At 39.0% G+C, this 20,345-nt stretch overlaps 2 protein-coding genes across 2 annotated transcripts in view; one reads left to right on the top strand and one right to left on the bottom strand.

The window, feature by feature from the left end:
• MACROD2 (mono-ADP ribosylhydrolase 2) overlaps nucleotides 1-20,345 on the top strand; it is an 809,981-nt gene that overhangs the window by 84,694 nt on the left and 704,942 nt on the right. The window lies entirely within an intron of this gene.
• Nucleotides 9,198-20,345, bottom strand: part of FLRT3 (fibronectin leucine rich transmembrane protein 3) — a 15,790-nt gene continuing 4,642 nt past the window's right edge. The window contains exons 2-3 of the mRNA XM_057369010.1: nucleotides 16,895-17,639; nucleotides 9,198-15,804 (exon numbers count right to left, since the gene is read on the bottom strand). Coding sequence (XP_057224993.1) covers nucleotides 13,810-15,759 — 1,950 coding nt within the window. The 5' untranslated portion in view covers nucleotides 15,760-15,804; nucleotides 16,895-17,639 and the 3' untranslated portion in view covers nucleotides 9,198-13,809. The remainder of the gene's footprint in view (nucleotides 15,805-16,894; nucleotides 17,640-20,345) is intronic.

Here is a 20,345-nt window from a genome sequence, read left to right as displayed (position 1 = left end):
TGAGAGAGATATCTTGGGGGAACCAGGAGATGATGACAGTGACCTTCTTTCTGGATTAGTTTCAGTAAAAGTAGTCGCTGGCCTTGCTGCATTTATGCATGTCAAACAGTGTTATTTCAGTTTCTGTTTTTCTTTGGGGTGGGTGGCTGGCACAAATGCTCAAAATACTTGAGATAATAGGACATAATTTGATTGCATCATGGTAATCGTGTCTCCTGCAAGAAGGGCTTTTGAGGTGGTTAAGATACCTTTAAAGTCTGGAATCTTTCARTGCTGTTGATAACCTTTTTATCGCTGCAAGTTTGTACTAAGGTACTGCTGGAGTTCCTCAAAGATCAAATCGTGCCTTATTTAATATTTTCATTAGCAGTCTTTACAGAAGAATTAAAARCGTGCTAAATAAATTTGCCAACTCCAAAGCTGAGAGTCATTGGCAAAGTGGGGGAGGACTGGATTATTGTGTGAGAAGARCTGCTTTCCTCTGCTGTTAATTGGTTTCAGGAGAATGTCATATGCTTAAGGACAGATGATATTAATTTCTTCTATAAGCTCAACATCACCATTTGGGAGCAGCAAAGAATGAAGGTGTCCTATCTGTACTTAGGAAGATGAGTTTAAACAGCCACAGGTCARAGAAGGATAATTAGGATAATGATGGAAGGATCAGCCAGCATTTTTCCAGTAGCCTGGAAGAGCTTGGCTTCAGCCTAGAAAAGCKTAAGCTGAGAGGAACTAGGATTGTTTTCTGTAAGTAAATGGTAGAAAAAAACTCCAAGCAAACCACTATTTAAGCTAAAGGATGGTTTTAGAAGGGTGATTGTGGACTCCATCTGGCAGGCAGGTGATTTCTCACCCTATTTGGTGCTTCCATGGGCATGGTGCCTTGAGCATTAGCTAGTTTTGGCAAACCCCAAGGTCAAGTGTTAGAGGTGTCTCTCCCCAGAGCACATTTGTTGGGAGCTTGCTTTAAATGATTTCTTTGAAAAGAAAGAACAAAGCTTCTAGGGAGATGTACTTAAAAAGCGAAACTTAATGCATAGGCAGCTCTGTCTTTAAGAATTTACTGCTGCTCTTGGTGGGTGTGTGGATGCGCCAGACRTCTTCCAACACCTCTGAGTAGGTGCCAGTCTGTCAGATTAACTCAACTAAAATAAACCTTTCTCCCACTCCCTGCTTGCTATCAGCCCTTTGAGAGAGAATTGCCTTTTAAAATGTACTGGGGTATATCCCTGGGCTTTTATTCTGTGGTTTTAGGCTAGTTTTGAAATGAGCAGAGAGGAGGTGAAAAATGTTGGACGATTTTAACACTGTTATTTAATGATCTCATCCTTTGAGTGTGTTTGTGGAGAGATGGCTTATCTTGAGCTGTTCTTTCCTTGCCTATTTTCCACGAGAATGTCTTCTATTGTGTTAWGCCAATAACCCTTTTTAATAGGTCAATATGTAGTATTAATGAGCTTTTACACTGTGGTTATAAATGTCACACATGTTTTTTAAGAGTAGGAGTGGGGAATAGAAAATATGGCCAGGATATGTTCCCTTATTTTCAACAGTGTGAAACAGTTCACCTGATTAAAAAAAAAAAAAAAAAAAAAAAGCTTTGATCAATCATACCTTTTTAGCTTTTGTTATTTTAAATGCAGTCCCAAGGACCAAGCGTTTTGGTGCTTGCCTTTGTAAGCAGCCTGCTTTAGGAAAGCTGAAAAAAAAAAAAAGAATTTGCTGTGAAATAGGTATATCTGTAATAAGAGGATTTTGCAGGACAACCTGCAAGTAAAAGTTGAGAGTTTTCATTTGTTTTGTGAATACTGTATGTTCGCTTGGCTGTGATGAACCTCTGCTTGCAGCRCAGCAGAATTTTGTCACCTCTTCCAAAGGCAGCAGAATTATTGCTGACAGAGGTAAAAATGTGGCAGGCTAAGCTTATAGCAGGAGTGGCCAGTATGATTGACTTGGTGTAACGTGTCCAAGTCTCCATATGGGTGGCAGGTCTAAGAAAACATATTGCACAGCCCAGAGAGCAGCATAGTGGGAAAGGCACACTGGTTCATAGAAGGGAGGTGGTGGCAGCTCTCCAAGGCTCACASTCCTGCCTCCTTGCCAGTCTCAATTGCAGAGCTCCCCAGTAATGTCATCCTTCAGAGTTTCTGCTGTTTAATTTCCTCCAGCAGCAACCACTCCAGCACAGTGTTGCTGCTGGCAAGGCAAAATAGCCCGGCTGCTGTCACTTCTATTTTGTTTTCARCCACAGTTACCTTAGTAAACAAAAGGGCTGAACATCTGCAGTTTTGCTTTGTCCAATGGTTCTATAATACTGCAAACAGAGAYGAGGGAAGATGAAGATATTTGAAAGTATCTTAATAAATTAGTATTAGTATTGTAATTTGCTCACTCCTTACTTTTGGATTTTGGCTGCTGAGCAAAAATTGCTTGGAAGACCTATTAATTTTACARTAAGAATGATGATGCTGTATACAGCAAAATATCTGGCCATATGCTTGTATCTTTATTTTAAAGGACTAAGATTGATGAAATGTAATTTACAGGGAAAAATAATTTATTATTATACATTATGCTTTCAAAGAAAATAGAGAATAGATGGATTTAGAGTATTAATGTTCCCATTTGCATTGTGGCTATGTGTATATGTGGTTTTGAGAGATCAGGGTAAGTGTCATGTAAAGAGTATTGAATGGCAGAGTAAATATCACAAATTCTGCAGTGTTAAACAGAGAATCTGATGTGGACTTGAATGGATTTCAGTATTGTATAGCTGATTTCCTACCTGGTTAGTACATTTTACATTCCTCTGCTATATTGTGCTGATTCCTTCTATTGCTGCTACAGCTGAGCCAAAAATTACTGGTCCCTTTCAAGCTGATTACAAAAACATTTAAAAATCATTAGTAAAGGAAGAAATATTATTACAGAAAAGGCCTTATAAAGCACATTTTTTAAAAAGACTTTCCTGGATACAGAGTATTTTGAGTTTTTTTTAAATAAAGTTGGAGTGTGTAAGTTGGTCAGTATTGGTTGGAGGAGTGGGCAGGAGTGGTGGGGGATTTTCCCCTACTAGTTTTCTTCTGATATGTAATACCTGCAATTATCACTGTTGCCTTTCCCTATATAGGAAATAGTGKTTTTTTTTTCTAGGCAGGTACGATGATTACTCCTGTAAAACTGTCGATTTAACAACAAATACCCCCAGCACTTTGCAGTGTTCAAGGAACCTGCATCATCAGCATATAATCATATTCCACAGGTATTAATAGCGAGTGGTTTCTTTACCATTAGAGAAATAGYCAAATCTGGGTCAGCTCCCAGAATAATAAGAGTTTAAAGGTCTTGGACAACTTCCTAGTGCCCGTGTATGAATTGGCCGCTTCCCTGTCGTGCTTCAGTGGCTCACGGAAACATTGGCAGTTTTTCATGTGCTCGCCAAGTCCTGTGCTGAGCTTGCTCATCCGTGGGCTCACAGTGCTGCTGCCCTCCTTTGAAAGARAGAGGTGCTTCAGGCTGGCATGTGGCATCTTGGGATTGATGACAGAGCTGCTTTTACATGTCTGTCCTGCACTTGAACAGTGACCCACCATAAATTTATTCTGTTTATGCATATCAGGTTGTGGGGATGCATAATGTCCTAAAATAGCCCTGGTGCTCCTGTTAATTTTTCTGTTAACAGACCCAAAAGAAAAAAATAGATTAGGTCTTGCAGAAGTCAGGTTTTGTATCTTGAAAATGTTTGAAAATGGCTGTGGGAGCTCAGGACCACTCCTTGCCTCCCTGTTCTCACTGTTATTGAGCCTGTACAGCAWCCTTTTAATACAGCACTAACCCGCTCAGCCAAATGGTAAATGTCATAGAGATATCTTCGTGTTTGTTTGGGGGCTTTTTTTCTGTGTGAGGTGAAGTAAACTTCAGTAAATCCCTCATCTGATCATGGAGAATAAATTTGATGTTGCTTTTGGGCATACTTATTCCATAYCCTCTTTCTTACTTGTTTTCAGGACATAAGTGACACTAATTTGCACTTGTACAGTTCCTCTATCTTGATTACCGAGCAGGCTGGATGATGTGGAGATTAGCAATGACATTTTGAAAGACCAAGCGCTTGACAGTGTCTTTAAAATTCTCTACTTTTCCTTCCTTGTCTGATCAAGCCCTGGGGGAAGATGTCAGAGGCAGCTTCCTACGAATGCAAAAGCACTGGAAAACATGATCCCTGGCTTGTTTGACAGATGAAAGTTTATCCCAATGTTTGTTTTTTGCAAAGGAAGCAGTATTGACTGTTGACTAGACCTAGCACAGGTWACAGCACCTGCTGGTGCTTCTTCTCAGCAGGGGAAAAATGTTTTTTTGCCCGCTGTAGTGGCATTTTAGTTGATTGTGAGATTGCAAAGATACCTTGGCCACTCTCCAGCACCCATTGACACCTAGCATGCTTTAGCTCCCTATCCTCAGGAATTCTGCTTCGTTCCCAGCAAGGCTGAAGCATGTCCTAGATAGGTTCATCAGCTGATGGTGGTGCACCCACGCGTACCCAGACATGAGCTATTTCTGTTTTAAGACATTTTCCTATTTAATATCCTTAAGCACCAATTTATGGCAGCACTGTAGAGATTTCCATGAATGACTATGGGAGACTTCACTCGTCACTACAGATGGACTTGCAAACTTTAGAAAGAGGTCAGTGGTTTGGGGATTTGACCTAGTAACTTCCTAGAGCTACTGAGCAAAACAGGACAAGAAACATTTCAAAGAGCTAGATTTATTTTCTTTCCCTGCAAGTATTGCCACAGAAATCTGCATCAGTCAATTGCTGCAGAAATTTTGCATAATCCAAACCAGGCTTTTGTTARTACTTCACTGGTATCCTTTCAACCCACTGAATGCATTTTAATTGATTTGGCGGGATTATACTGAAGGATAAAGTTAGTCTTTATTAGCACAAAGGAGAACAGTAGGTAATTTTTAATTTCTTGTTTTATTTTATTTAAATAAGCCATCAGTAACTAATGCAGCAGTGAGTGCTTTCASTAGTGTTAGGTATTCTGTGGAGGAAAAATAAAATACCTGTCAGAAATACGCTGATGACGGCAGCTTGCCTGGAGCTGCACTCATTGTAATGAAACCTCCTGGACTGGAACGGGTACTGTTCATGCTCCTCACCCCCCGAGCTGTTTTTGCAATGTGTAAAACCCACAGCAGCAGTGCAGGGAGGCATCACTGGGCTGCGGGGCTCCTGTCCTTTGGAGGAGGTGTCAGCCGGGCCATGGCAACGGGGTTGGAGTCTGGAGGAGCTCAAAGAGTGGGATTAGAAGGGCTTACATCCTTTGACTGTGTACCGGATCACTGGATTGAAATCACTTTGATAGGTGCTTTTTGAGGATTTTGCAGGGTTGGTTGTTTTTTGATTTGTTTGGGGGTTTATTTGAAGTCCCTGTGACTGGGTTGCTTTGCTCCCTGGTTTTGCAGCAACACCAGCATTGAGTTTAAAATGGGTATTAAGACAATCAAKCCTATACTGACTGTATCAGCAGGGTGCTTCTTCATGGGACACAGGATATCACTTTCAAATCCATATCAAAGACAGACTCTCTCTTCGCCTCCCTTTCCTAAGTGGTGTGGTTGCTTTGGGAACAAGATGTGTTTCTTGCATGAGCAGCTCCATCGGTCCTTTTGTCAAAATAGCTGAGTTTGAGAAAGTTAGGGGTTTTTTTTTCCTTTCAGTAAAACAAGGAAAATCTCCCTGAGGCATATCATAGCATCCTTTTTTCCCTAATTAGCATTCTGGTATAACATCTCTCCATCCTTTCTCTCTCCCATCTCTAAGACTAGAAAATTTTGACAAACCACTTTTTGCAYTTTTAATATTTAATGACTAAAATGATACAAATGCTAAAGAATTCAGTTGATAACAGAGGGGAAATAAGAAGGTATTGAAGAACTGTGCTGCACAAACTGCCATTTACTTCTGTGCAGAACATGTATTGAAAAACACTGGGGAGGGCCTTAAAAACATGAGCTCATCATAGCATTGGGTATGAATTCATACATGCAAAATCTTTAAAATTTATTCTACATAATTCTACATTATTCTATGGGCATTACATCAAATCTTCTACGGTTGAAAGATATGYTACTTGGGCTTTCTTTTTAAGTTTTATTTTTTTAAAGAGTAGTGTAGGATAGTAATAGATTTCACAGCTTGGGACAAAATTTTTTGGTTAGAACACAGACATTTAGGACATTTTTTTTTTACAGAACCAGTCTCTATTAGGTTGTTTTAGGTGTTTTTTTTAATGTCTCTATCTGTACCCAAGGAATGCTCTGATCAGTGCAGCTCTGTCCRCAGGCCAGCAGATAATGAAAGACCTGAGCATTTCCTGAGAGATAAGTTATGAAAAACCAAGTAGCTCTTCTTTCAGCATAATTCAATTCTCAGTAGTAGAAATGTGAAATTGTGGTGTTGTACCTCTCTCCCAAAATTCTCTTTAATTGATCTTGTTTATTTGGACTTCTTAAATTCATATATGGGACAGGGGAAAGCAGCAGTAGTAAAGGCAACTTCTTAGGAATATGTTATTATCTTGTTCCTCCACGCTTAACAGCATGTATTTGTAAATTCAGGGAATAGTGGAGATTTCCAAGAAAACTATTTTGTGATGTGCCTACCRTGGATTTAAGTGCAAAGCCTTTAAGGAGGGTTCAGCACTATTCCACTATGTATCAACAAGTGTGATTAGCAATTAAGAGGTTTTTACATACACATCAGTCCTGTTTACTGAACAAACTCTCGCAATGAGCTTTATTTAATTAGCAAAAATGGGGAAAAAAAGAAAAAGAATGAATAATAGCTTAGTGGTTGTCCTGGTAGTGCTCAGCCTTCTTGACCCTTCAAGATGCTCACAAATTTTCCTGTAGTCAAAAGCACCAAGGTGCGTAAGTGGGAGAGGTGAGGGTCTGAGACAGCTGTGGTTGAGCTGGTGAGGTCCTATGTGCAGTTCCATCACTGCTTTTTTTCATCTATCCAAGGAAATTGCGCGAGGTCAGCAATTTAGCTTCCCCAAGGATATTYTTCTGACTGCTTACTTCATTTGGCAGCAAAGTGCTGAATTTCAGCAACCAGAAAAACTTGCAAGACCTGGAAGTACTGTGGCTTTTTTTTTCTTCATTTTTATTTTAGTATGCTGTGTGCCATTTCTTTATCATGGAGAAATGAAAAGGTTTTTAGTGGATGAAGTAGGTTACATGCCATTAAGGAGTTCTTAAGGTAAAATAATTGCTTTRAAGACATTAGGCAGAGGTTCTGTGTTATCAGCTAATGCCCTAAAATTGTATTTACTCACTGGGTTAGCATTTCCCTGTATATGGCTTTCTTTCTGTTAATGAGCTCATGTTCCTCGTGGGCAGAATTTATTCCATCAGACTTAGGAAATAAGTGTCTTAATGTTTCTTGAGAAGATTATTGAAACCAGGTAAACAAACAAGATCCCACAGATTCTGTACCYATCCACATTTTCTTACGTTGTTGCTCAAACTGTGTAGAAAATTAAAATAGTTTGAGTCTGTAATTTATTCCTTATTAGAGGAGTAAAATGCAAATAACTTGTTTCCATTTAATGTAGCTTAAACAGGGGCTGAGCATATTACATACACAATCAAGAAGTGCGTAGGGTTTATAAAGGCTTGGATTTGGGATGTTATTCTGGAGTAAGGATTAAAATGTCACTTCTTAAATCCTCTGCTTTGTCAGTGTTCCTTGGTAGACGAGTTTACCTTTTTTAAAACTGTGACTTCTGTACTTGAGCACTGAATCCATGGGAAAAAAATACACTTAAGGAAGCCAAGTTAACTCCACTTAAAACACTGTAGCTGAAGATGTGTGTAAAGTAAGGAGGCTTTCTTGTACTGCTGGTTTGAGCTGCTGATGSTTGGTCTAGTAATTTAGGAAATTATGTCACTACAGCAGGCTGAGGTTGATGAAGGCTTAGATTTGCTGTGGCCTCCTATGTGTAACCTAGCCTGAAAGACTCTGCTTCTAAGCCATGCCTGCATATGTAAATACAGCTGGTCGTGTACATCTCAATATTAAAAAAGTCCCCAAGTCTGATCTTACAGTAGAAAATGGATTTTACGACCCTTCTACAATCCTTGATATAAAAACACGGCTTTAAGTTTAAATCCTGGAAAGTGGTACTGGGAGATGAGATGGGAACGTTTGTGGGGACATCTTTTATCCTACCAACACTTGCTGTATGTTGGAGGCATTAATTTAAAATTATCAACTAGTTGACTTTTGTAGCCTATGAAAATTGAAAGATTTGCAGTAAAATTATTTATTCTTAATTATAGAAAAAAAAGACAAGAAAAAATATTAAAACTGATCCCCACACCCACAAAAGAACCTGTTTTCATGTGGAAAGCCAGTTTTCTAGTAAGCATTTATCAGGGACTAAGGCCACTGGAGGAAAGCAGTATTACATAAATCGGGTGTGCAGTTCTGAGCTAAATAAATTTTTAAATATTTTGCATAAATTAAGGAAATTAAATTATGCATAATGTGCATAATTTCATCCTTTTGTAAATGATGTTGCTACAGTTAGCGATTAAATAACACAGTGCAGCCCCTCAAGTTGGAACAATTAGACCTTCCATGACTCTGTCTATAGATAGAAATTCCTTAAGCTCAGCAAGGGAATGGGAGTGAGGGTTAGCACTTGGCTATGATCTGCTCCCTGTTTTTGATGACTTAAGAGGGCTGTTCAGGACAGAGTGTCAGCCTATATGAACACTATCAACCAGCTTGAACAAGTCAGATTATTTAATTAGCCCTATTAAGACCCTTCTATTTTTATAACTTATTTATGAGTGTTCTTGCTAAGCTTAGAAGGTCCAGCTTCAGATATCAAAAAGATGTTTTCAGCTCATGTTGTTGATCTTGAGGGGTTTTAYACTGTAACTCCACTACATTTTCGTCCTAAGAAAACAAAAAGGGGCTCTGGAAAKCAGTTGAAGTTGGGAAATTCACTTCTGCAGTCCCAACCTGCAGGTTTCAAGCATAGGGCATTTGTGGTGTCCATGCATGACTGACATAAGCTTGAGTGCCAAAATGTTTATTGTATGCCTTTGACTTACACCACCAAAAATCCAGAGATTGTTTATTTATTTTAACACCCATTTGAAGTGTCTCCCCCAGGGCAGAAATGTTCCTTGGCCATTATTTTAAGACAACCATGCTGTATCTTACTTGGTGTCCAGTGCTGAGAAAACAAGGTGATGCTTGTTTTGAGCATCAGCTTTGCCACCCTTTTACTGAGATCCACATTCTGCTTTTATCTAGGTTTTTTGAGAGAAGCAGGAAATGATTTGATGAAATAGCTACTAAAATTAAATCAAACATTCATGTTTACCAAAAGAAAAACTTTTAAAGCAATTGTATCCAGATTTTAATTTGTGTCATGGTTGTACCTTCAGAGTGTTTGAAAGGGCTCTAATTTTATCACAAGCATGAGACTCTTATCTGCCTCCCCAAAATTAAMTTAATTTGCAAAGGAAAAAAAAAAGTGAAATTTCCATGTCTGAATTAGGTCAATGAGCTTTTCATTTTTGATGGAACCACTCAGGGCTAGTTTACAAGAAGAAACTCCTCAGCTGTGGACTAAATTTATGCTTCGGGGGGGGAAAAAAAAAGTCACTGTTTATTAGGTGCTCGCTTGTGGCTTGAAGCTGTTCTGGTATCAGTAAAGAAACAYGTTATTAAATAAAGATCAGTCCCAAGGTGATGCTCAAACAATATATGGATTTGGAAGTAAGATTAAGGTGTTTTGAAAGTGGAGGGTACCTGTGTGAATTATRGTTCTGCCCAAAACTATCTCAAACAAATGTGATTGGATAAATCTAGGTAGATGGCATCTGCCAGCTCACATCTGAAGATCTTATCCAGCTTCAGTTGCAGGTCAACATTTCATCCTCCTGGCAGTGAGTCTATATATGTGCTTTAGTGCATTATGTCATCAGTAAATTATTTTAATAGCAAATAAGCCTTTATTACTTTTGCTCTTGCTTTATTGCACTTGCTGCTCTACATTCAATATGTACAGCATTGGCACAAGATAGTTTGCATGCTCACTAGTGCATTAGCAGGAGAGATGGMAACTCTGTTCCAAGACCATAATRWTTTGAATCTGGTACTCTTAAAGCCRGAAGAAAAAAAAACAACCAAAAACTCAAACAAAAAAACCCAACAGTTGTTGCACATCAGGCTCTTGTAGAAATGTAGGAAGTAAAAGCTTATAAATGAGGCAAGTTTTTCACAGAATCAGAATATGCTGAGTTTGAAGGATCCATCAGGATCACTGASTYCAGCCCCTGGCCCTAGTTCTGGAAGRTGACAAGATGAGACAAAATTAATATGGTTTCCAAAGTACCTGGACATTTTTGGAGACAGCTTTCAGGTTAAAACAGGAATGTGACCAATTCAAGATAGCAATAGAAATTAAAAAATGGGCAATAATAAAGAATGTGAAAGACATTCAGTGTAGTATTTGAATATGGAGGGTACTCTGCACGTAGGTTTAGTGAACATTGAAAAATTTCCACCTCTTGCTCCACAATTTTGAATAGTACACAGAATTAACATGGAATTTGAAAACTGAGATAAATTTAATGTGGATTAATGTTATTTTGATAAACGCTGAGTAAACTGCTCAGTGTAGTAATCTGCTTTGCCTGCGTCTATACCTGTCCAACAGAACGGGTTTATGATGGTGCTGGGGAGCACTGCCTGCAGCAACTGCAGCACTRTGGTAAATAGCAGAGTCTTGGAAAGACAGGCCTGACATGGAGCAGAATAGAGATTTATATGAACAGCCAAAGGAAAAAACACACAGTTCACTTTGAAAGCAATCTTTCTATTGCCAAATTAATTTTTACATTATGTGTGTRGAATAAAGTTGCTGTAGAACCCAAGGAAGGTCTTGCACACTTCRGTGTTGCCATTTTTTCCACTGACATCATGTGTGCTAAGAGGATATTGGCTCTCCTCCAAACCTGACCTGGTTCCCTGCAGAGGACAGAGCCTTGTCCAGGTTTTCACTCTTTCTGGTGGAAGGTGAAGTAGGAACAACCAGGTTCATTTACTGAAGTTGCTTTGGATTTTCACCCTGCTGCCTCAGACCAAAATGTCACATGGAAAGTTATTTTACTTAAGACTCTCATACAGTAATCTTTTCAAATGCTGACTTTTTTATACCCTTATGCCCTTCACAWGGCATCATTGGAGGTGGTACATACCATTACGAGGCACTTCTGGCTTAGGTCCCTCAGAAGGCAAAGTACTCACTGAGTGTTGTTTTACCTTTTTTCACATCATAACTTTGGAGCCAACTGGGAGAGAGGTTTTTATATAAATACCTTGACTCTACAACAAAACCTATTTAAATTTGTTACTGGAGAACTGCTGGCAAAGAACTAGGCTCTCCTTCCAGTGACCCAGCCATTAAATGGGCTCACACACCAGGGATCCCCCTGTGTGAGTGTAGACAAGGAACAGGTCCATCCAGTCCCTCTGTGTTGTTTTCCTTTCCCACTCACTGCTCAGGATGCTTTTTGCACATCAGCATTACAAGGTTCCACATGCTCAGTTTTGGCTTTCTTGCCCTTCCCTAGATTGGCACCTGATGGGAAAACAGCAAAATAGTCTGGGCACTAGCATTATATGCCCTTTTCCATGGATCCAATCAGTGCTCCATGTGAAGAAGGCATGGTTTGTGTAAGGTCAGTAAAGCACAGTGCTGCTCCTCCGCTGCTCAGGAACTGCAGGAGACATTTTTGAAAGTAAGGCTGAGTCAACAATTCCATATACAGGGAGTTTGGAGAGGAACTTCCCTGGGCACGTCTGGAAAATGAGGATTAAAAAAAAGTACATTACTGGAAATTTTGGATCTGCACAGTCAGATGGATCCCTGGCAGGAAATTAATTTGCAGGCTCACTGYTGCAACCATCAGTCTCAGTGTTTGTCACTTTCTTCTTGTCATCTCCCATTCTTTACTGCTCTTAGGGAAACAGGCCAAGCACTGCTRAAATGCTCATAGAATTGAATTGCCTTTGGTATACATTCCTTCTTGTCTGAGATATTAAACATTTTTCATTTGCTGTTTCTGTTAAAAAGATTGTATTTCAGAGGGTTGTAACTCCATGCCTTCCCTCCCTGTCATTGTTCACTCTGTTCAGTGTTGTGAAAACTTTTCTTCCAAGTAGTTAATAATGAAGAAAACCTGCAACTGTAATGCTTTCAACCTGAACACAGAGAGAGGTGAAGCTCCTGACCTGAAAATTAGTAGCTTCCGAGTCGGCTTCTTTAAAGTGCACTGCAGAAGTGCAGCATAATTTTGAACTAGTTTTTSAAATTCATTCATGAATAAGACCAGTATTTTTCATAGTTAAGTTATGTATGAAAAAGTGGYATTTTATTATTTCCTTTTTTCTTAGTTTTTAAAAGTTTTGATACATGTAGCGTTGGATCAAGGCACACAAGACTGGCCAAAGGGCGTACAAAGCACTTTGGTTTTTAGTTGAGGAAACAGAATGATTATTGTAACAAAGAGTGGCTTGGGGTTTAAACATGAAATAGCTTATAGTTCAGCAGGAAGGCAGAAAGAAACATGTTACCTTACCATTTTATCAAGGAATTTCTGGATAACTGTGACAGTAATGGGCAGTATTCCTGACTGTAACAGCAGTATACTGAACAAAGATCTGTATATGCTTTATAACTGCATTCCCCATTTGTCTGCTYACCTTTGGGATTGGTTTTTGAGACCTCACTTTTACTGTCTTGGGTTTTGTCCTGCTCACTTTTCTTGTGAAACTGCACTTTCAGCCCTTTTTCTTTTCAAAGCAGTTTCAAAGTGTTGTCTCTGCCTTCCTGCCCTTKTCTCCCAAATGCCTGTTAATATCCATCATTATTTTCTCTGTAATATACAGACCACTGGTTCTGATAACCAAAAATCCATTCCTAAACTGTGTCTACCTCCTTGGTTTGTAGAGCCTACTTTTTTTCTTTTTTAATTCCTTGATAGAAATTTGATTCTGCTTTCTTCTAGGGATCAGGTTTTTTTAAACTTGTCAAAAGCTTCAGTCTCATGCATGCCTCAATTTGGTTATTTTCTTTTAAATTGTATTTCACCACTGTTGAATGGATATATCCAGACAGCTGATATTGCCCATTACTACACACATTTTTGTTTATTGAATATTGTTGTGGTTTACAGATTTAATGGACCCAACACTGTAAGTTCTGTGAGTTTTTGTAACCACTTTTGGATCTTCCTGATTTGCCAGGTTCAACATTATTTTATTGATACCAAAGTGAAAAATGGCCTGTGCTTACACTTACAAGGATCTCAGATGAATGTTCTGACTGCTCAACACGGCAAGAAAATTCACTTTCACAGTCAACAAGTCATCTTACTCAGTAGAACACAAAAGTTAAATGGTCTGTAACTTCAATATTAGCAAGGAAAATACAGTACAAATTACTAAAAAATACTAAAATATAGAATTGTGGTCAGGTATTCCCACTACATTAATCGCAGCAGTAGCCTGAAATTTGAAACTTTTAATAAAAAGTTCTTAAATATAAATTATATGGCAAATGTACAGTACATTGCTTTGTCAGTCTTTTAATCCAGTGTTTTGCAGTAGAACAGCAACTGTTAAGTCAGTCTTTTCTTGTTTTCTTTAAAAAACAAAACAAACCCAAAAAAACCAACAAAACCCAAACCAGTCTTTCACGTCCCTCAGTATCATGAGTGTGAATGATCTGAATCTGGAATACCACTGTCTCTGTAACTCCTGTTACTACTGCTTTCACTGTGGCTGTTCTTGTACAGATTCATGCCGTTAGGTGGGAAAATGGTGTGTATTACAAATTCCTCCTTGGACACTTGGTCATTGGTTATTGGTATCATCTGGAAAGAAGTCTCCCTGATTTCCAGGATGGAGTTATCCTTCTTGGTTCCCGCTTCGGCATAGTCGTCTTTTCTCCGGCGTCCCTTGCTGTAGGTGCAGTTCCGGGAGAACAGGGACCCATTTCTGTGGACGTACCAGCAGACCAGAGCCAGCAACGCTATGGCCACCAGCGCCACTGCGCCGCCGATGATGGCGGCCAAGGGCAAGCTGGAGTTTTTGTAAGGTTCTTTCTCCTGCTCCCGATTGAGGGTGGTGGTAGGGTTGTACATCTTAAGAGGTGCCGTCTCGGTCTCGATGCATTCGGGTGTTTCGTCGGAGAGATAGATGTTGCTGGTTTCCATGGGAACCATGCACACACGGTATGGTGATTCTGGTTCGAGAGCCGTGAGCAAATAGTCGTTCCTATCGCCTGTAACGATCGTTTCAGTTATAGATCCAAAGGCAGGGCTGTGACCCATCTTGAGCCAGCTCAGTCTCAAAGCAGTCATTGGTAGTGCAACTTTCCAGGAAATGTGAATAGTCTCCGTGCTTACGGATTTCACAAATATTGTAATGATTTTGCGTACCGGGCTTGCTGTGGTTCTGTAGTTTTTATTTAGGTTGGGTGTCTTGATGTCTGGTTGTTTGGTCACAGAAATGGGCCAGTGCCCCTGGGCTGGGTATAATGTGTTTGGTACCGCGGTAGTGATTTGAAYGGTGCTTATCACACCATCGTCCTTACAGTCAAACAGATCTGCGCTGAGGTCTTTGATAGCCATCCCACGTACTTTTTCTGGTGCCTGACACATCAGTCCACGTACATTAACTTTTAAAGGCAATGACTGTAACCAGTCGCGTACCCATTTCATATTGCACCCACAGTGCCAAGGGTTGTTGCGAAGAAAAAGYTGAGTGATGTTGTCCAGATCATCAAAGACACCCTGAGGTAAATTGCTGAGATTGTTATTGGACATATCTAGTCGATATAACTGCCGTAAGTAAGAGAAAGCATTGGGTGGCACACGGTTGATGTGGTTTTCTTGAAGATAWAGCCTTCTTAGGTTTGTTCCCGGCAAATTCACCGGTGCGGCTGTGAGCGAATTGCGGACCAACGACAGTTCTGTAAGATTGACCAGATTYGTGAAGACTTTGTCTCCTAATCCATGATTATTTAGAAGATTTCCGTCTAAAACAAGGCGTTTTAGATTTGTAAGGTCTTGAAGGGACAGCTCAGAAATTGTGGAAATACGATTATCATCCAAGCGTAGCTCTTCTATGGTTTTAGGCAAACCCCAGGGAATGGTGCTAAGGTGATTTCGAGAGAGAAAAAGAAGTCTGAGATAGATGTTGTCCCGGAAAGCTCCATCCTCAATGCTAACGGCAGAAACAGAATTATCATCCAAATGCAGTTCTTCCAGATAAGGAATTTTTGAAAGTGAATCATAAGTAATGGTCCTTATATTATTCTCCTGCAAATGCAATTCCTTAATGTACTTAGGGAGGTTAGTGGGGAATTCATCTAGGCTGTTGCGGTATAAATATATTCTTTCCACCCTAAGCAAGTTCTTCAGTTCTGAAGGAATCCCAGCATTATTTATTTGATTGTTCTGAAGGAAGAGGGTAGTTGCATCCTCTGGGATTCCTGTAGGAATAGACGTCAAATCGCGATCATTACAATAAATGAAACCCATATCACAGCGACATACTGAAGGGCATGGTTTGGCACTAACAGAATAAGGTGCCATCTCAAGTAACAGCCCTATTTTAGTCCAAACTAGGAAGATGCTCCAGGTAACACTAATCATGGTCAGGAATGATGAGATTTGTATACAGTTCTGATCTTCAACAATCTAAAAAAACCAAACAAACAAAATTATCCAGATCATCAGTGAAGAAACCGCAATAAAATTCAACTTCAGCATTACAGAAGACATCTGAAACACACACATGAAACAAAAATTCAAGCTCATAGATGCATTTTACTTTCTTTTCCTCAYATCAGTAATTCTACTATTTGTACTAATTCAATTAACTTAATAGGTTATTCTGCATAGTGACTGAAAATAACGTAATCAAGTATGTCTGATCTGAGAATTCTTTTGCTTAAGCAAGAAGGTGCTTTCTAAGGATTCCTTCGCATTTCATGTATACCGACAATCTTTGTTCACAGATACCAGATAAGTACAGAACTAAAGTCACAGCAGAGTTCAAGTAAATCATTCTATATCTGAAAGATAAGAAGTAATTCCTAAGCCAGCTAACTTCCCCAGGAGCCCTTAAGTGAACTATAAAACCCTTACCAAACCCACAAGTCTAATGGTAGCTATTTTGGAAGTTCAAAACAAGCCCTAAAGGCAAAGCAAAAAATGCAGACAAAAGACTAAGGGCCAGTAAAGACTTTTTCCCAAGGRTTTCCAAGTGCTCAACTTCACAGCGTGTAACTTACAAACACCCTGGACTACTTYGCTTGGTTTTCAAGCTGAAGTGTTCAGGTAGGTGAATGTTACAACTGGTAGGTAATGGATAGAGCTATGGCTTTCTAGTTCACTGGATGAAATACTTCATTATATGCTTAATTTCATGTTTAAATATTTGTCATTCTCAAAAGTCTTCTTACTAASCAGCACACTCATAAGAGACTATTTGGCAGGTTTAACCACATTTTCCCATCATATTAGTAGTGTAGTATAAATTAACTCTTGAGACTGAGATTGTACTTTGCATTGGTAGTGTGTTTGTACACTAAGCTCAGGTAATTAGCATTTTTATAGCTTTTAAGACAACATAATTCAATTACCATTGTAATTAGGGTTGTGAGAACTCCTGCAAGATGACCTATGCATTAAGCGGTGTCATGACCTTTTCTCTTGTGGGTTCATATATTAATTGAACTTTATTCTCTGAGGCATGAAAAGCAAAATAAATTAATATTGATCCTACCGTATTTAAAGGTATGAGYAAATTTTGTGCTTGAGGGTATCCAGTAAATGAATGTCTTTCTGCCCAGTCACTCTTATGGTTTACTCCATGAAGCAGTTTTTTTCTCGATGGTGTTTACTCAGATGGTCCTTGTTGGTGGTGTGTGWTTCCTGGCTCCTGGCACGGTACTCAGTGAGCATTCCAACCAAGATTTATCATGGTACATAAGCACACCAGGCCCGGGTGTAGAAAAGCTTCAGCTTCCTTCTRTTTTTGTCCTCATGTAAAGTCTGTGAATGAAGAGCCTCTTTTGTTTGGTTTAATGCCTTTAGCAGGAATTACTTTCTTTGTAACTCTTAGGAACTCTTCTGTGCAGCGTAGTAGTCAGAGGAGGGAACTTCAGCGCCATGTGACAGAAACCATTCATTATGCTGAGGCTCGAAGGATTGTAGCCTCTTCAGGAGGTCAGGAAAGGGATGCTTTTTCCTATCCAGAATTATCCAAGTGTGACYTTTGTACAGTAGCTACATCCCAATACATCCACACCTCTTTGAGAGAACCATTTCCCAACTCTCATTTATCAATGCTTCTTCCAAAATTGTAATGCAGGAAACAATTCCTCCTGTGCTGCAAGAGTGCAACTTACTCTACCATAGAAACAACAGGCAACTCAGATGGTTTTCTTCATTACAAAAAAAAACCCACAAAAATATGATTTCCTTCCCAGAAAATTCCCCTTTGAAAGCCTTCCTCAAACTCTTATGTCCTGCAAAAGTGAAAACAAAAAAAAATTGGAATTAATAACAACTGGTGCACACTAGTTTTAAGAGTCACATCCCCTGTACACAAATAGCATGCCTTGTTTCCCCCCAAAAAAGCATTGGTATTTCAGCAAAATACAGAGCTCTTTCAGAAAACATTTTGCTGTGTAGTTTCATGTTGCTTCACTTTTGCTAGAAGTATATTTTCCTGTTTCAGTAGAAAAATAAAGGCAGAGAGTAACAGAATATTTGTAAATTATGTTTTTCACCTTATGACAAATGCCAGTGTTACCTCCTTGGAGGAGGCCAAAATGGTTGCTTGCTTTGTGTTCCTGGTAAATAGAGATTATGATCCTCTCCTTGCTTACTGCTTACTAGTTACTGGGTGAAAGGGGAAGCATCTTTGCTAAAATACTGTATGAATATTTCCCTTTTTCAGAAAACTGATTCTGAGCGAGGGACTAGACAGGCATCTGTGTCAGCTCTTTGGCAATACATAGGTGGGTTCAGTCTGTAACATTTCAGAAAAGAAGAAAAATTTTGTTTGTTTCATTTGTCTTTCTTACCAAACTCAAATTACTTTTAAACATCATTCTTAACTTGGGCTACTTYGTATCACTACTGCAGAAAGTATCCWGTGAGATWCCAAGTCTGTGTCCCCTRAGAGTGCATAGGTAGCATGTCTGAAATAGAAGTGGTTAAATCTGAAATGAAACAAATCCTTAAARTTTACTCGCTTTTCACGTTTGTCCAAAGGCCTGAGCACAGTCCTCAGGACCAAAATGCTTGGCAGGAACAGTGTGCTGAGTAATGCTTGCTTTAGCTGCCTTCCTGGGAGCAATATTAGAGCAACTTCTGGTCCTCCGTAAAATACTCGACCTAAACACAAAGGCTCTCTGTTTTAAAACTGTCTTTTGCGATTTGTAGCAGGTCTATCATAAAACAGAGCAGTCATACTCCTACAGAAACACAAAATATGCAGTGATATAAAGTTATTTAAATAGATACAAATTCTGCTGCTCTTTTTCATAGAAATATGTTAACCATTAAAAAAACCCTAAAGCCCCACACTTCAGGGATGTTGTGACTCTCCAGTGAGGCAGTGGAAAAGCCTTTTYTCTCCTGCTGCTGCTTTCATGCTCCTCTGAGCTTTGTTTTCAGCACCTTGTTTTCAGCAGTTGTCCAATGAAAATAGGAAAAATGAGAGACCCCCACAGCAGAATGAATAAGTATTTTTATGTATGCTTTCTTTAAGATAAAAACTCAATCTGTATGGCCACATTTTAGAATAGAAGGGAATGCATGTTTATTGGTAACTTATGTAATTTGGGTAAATTATATAATCATTATAAAATGGAACAAAAAGCTCTGTATTCTTCCATTGTCTAGTTTTCTTGGTCTGTACTATTTAAGTGTTTGGGAAAAAAAGGCCAGGCCTGATTCCTAAAACTTTGAAATAAAGAGCAACTTAACAGCTGTAGAAAAAAAATGGTATCTCTTAGAAACTAATGTGGAATCGTGATGCAGGGTATTTTCTGGAAGGGTATGGTGAAGTAGGAATATAAATTCCTTTAATAGGCCTTTGAAGGCTACAATAACTTTTAAGTACTTAAAATCATAAATTTTCYTTAGAACTCTAAGCTGTAAAAAACTTGTATTAAGCAAAACGTTGGCTCTAGTATGCGTACATTACATAGATCTGTGCACACACAGAAAGTTCATTTGTTTTACCTTTCTAGCATATACTCTGCTTYATTTGATAGTCATCTCTTCATTTATTGCCACTATTATAATAGCAGTAATGTGTAGGATTAAAATGAAAGCACTAAAGCTCATTAAGTTCCTGGAATTTTTTTTATCCCTTCTCTSAAAATTACATGAAAACAAGAGCAAGAAAAAGAAAAGGTCGCTTTGGAGAAGACGACACTGTTTCAAAAATGTGGATTAAGACTATACCCCCCACTCCCTTTTCTAAACTTAGAATAGTTTTCTTCAGGTCTTGATTGTTTGATATCTCGCACTTCCCTTTTATATCTCAAGCCATAGCTGAAAACAATGTTTTTGCATATCAAAGGCTCCAGTGATCTGTCTACAGAGAAGAAGGGAATCCTGCTGCCATGCTCCAACTTTCCTCTTCTTGAGCTGTCTCTAAATATTCCCTGACACCAAGTCATTATAGCTGATCCGGCAGGATGAAAAGAAAAGTGACCCCCACTGGTACAGACACTGTGTCCAGGTTTCTGCAACATCAGATTGGGAGGCTTCATGGACACATGGTTTTGAAAGAAGCCATTACTTTTGAACAGACCAGATTTTAGAAACGCTGTGCTAAAATCCTAAAATTTAATTTTTAAATGCAAAAATCACTCTTTGTTTTTTAGTAACAAAAGTAACATTGGAAAAACTGAACAGCAGCATTTTTGCTTTTTATTCCGAGTGGAATGTTGTCCTGAACTTTATGGTTAAATTAGTTTTTCTAGGACTGTGTAAGGAAGTGAATTACTAGAGATAGCAGGAAAGTGGGCTTACATGTGGACTTATCACTGTACAGCTAAGCAGGGGGACATCTCATTTGAAAATGTTCAATGTGATTTGAGCTACACAAATAAAAAATGTACCTAGGAAGAACATTGTATCTACTCTCRAGTATGGAGTACAGCTGCACTCGCTGTACTGTAGGCAGGCAACAGCTTAACAAAATAAATAGTTTT

This window comes from Malurus melanocephalus, unplaced genomic scaffold (genome assembly GCF_030028575.1).
Source record: "Malurus melanocephalus ecotype Western Australia unplaced genomic scaffold, MMel_1.1 scaffold_101, whole genome shotgun sequence".
In the NCBI taxonomy this organism is placed as follows: Eukaryota; Metazoa; Chordata; class Aves; order Passeriformes; family Maluridae; genus Malurus; species Malurus melanocephalus.
This window is presented reverse-complemented; position numbering and strand designations above follow the sequence as displayed.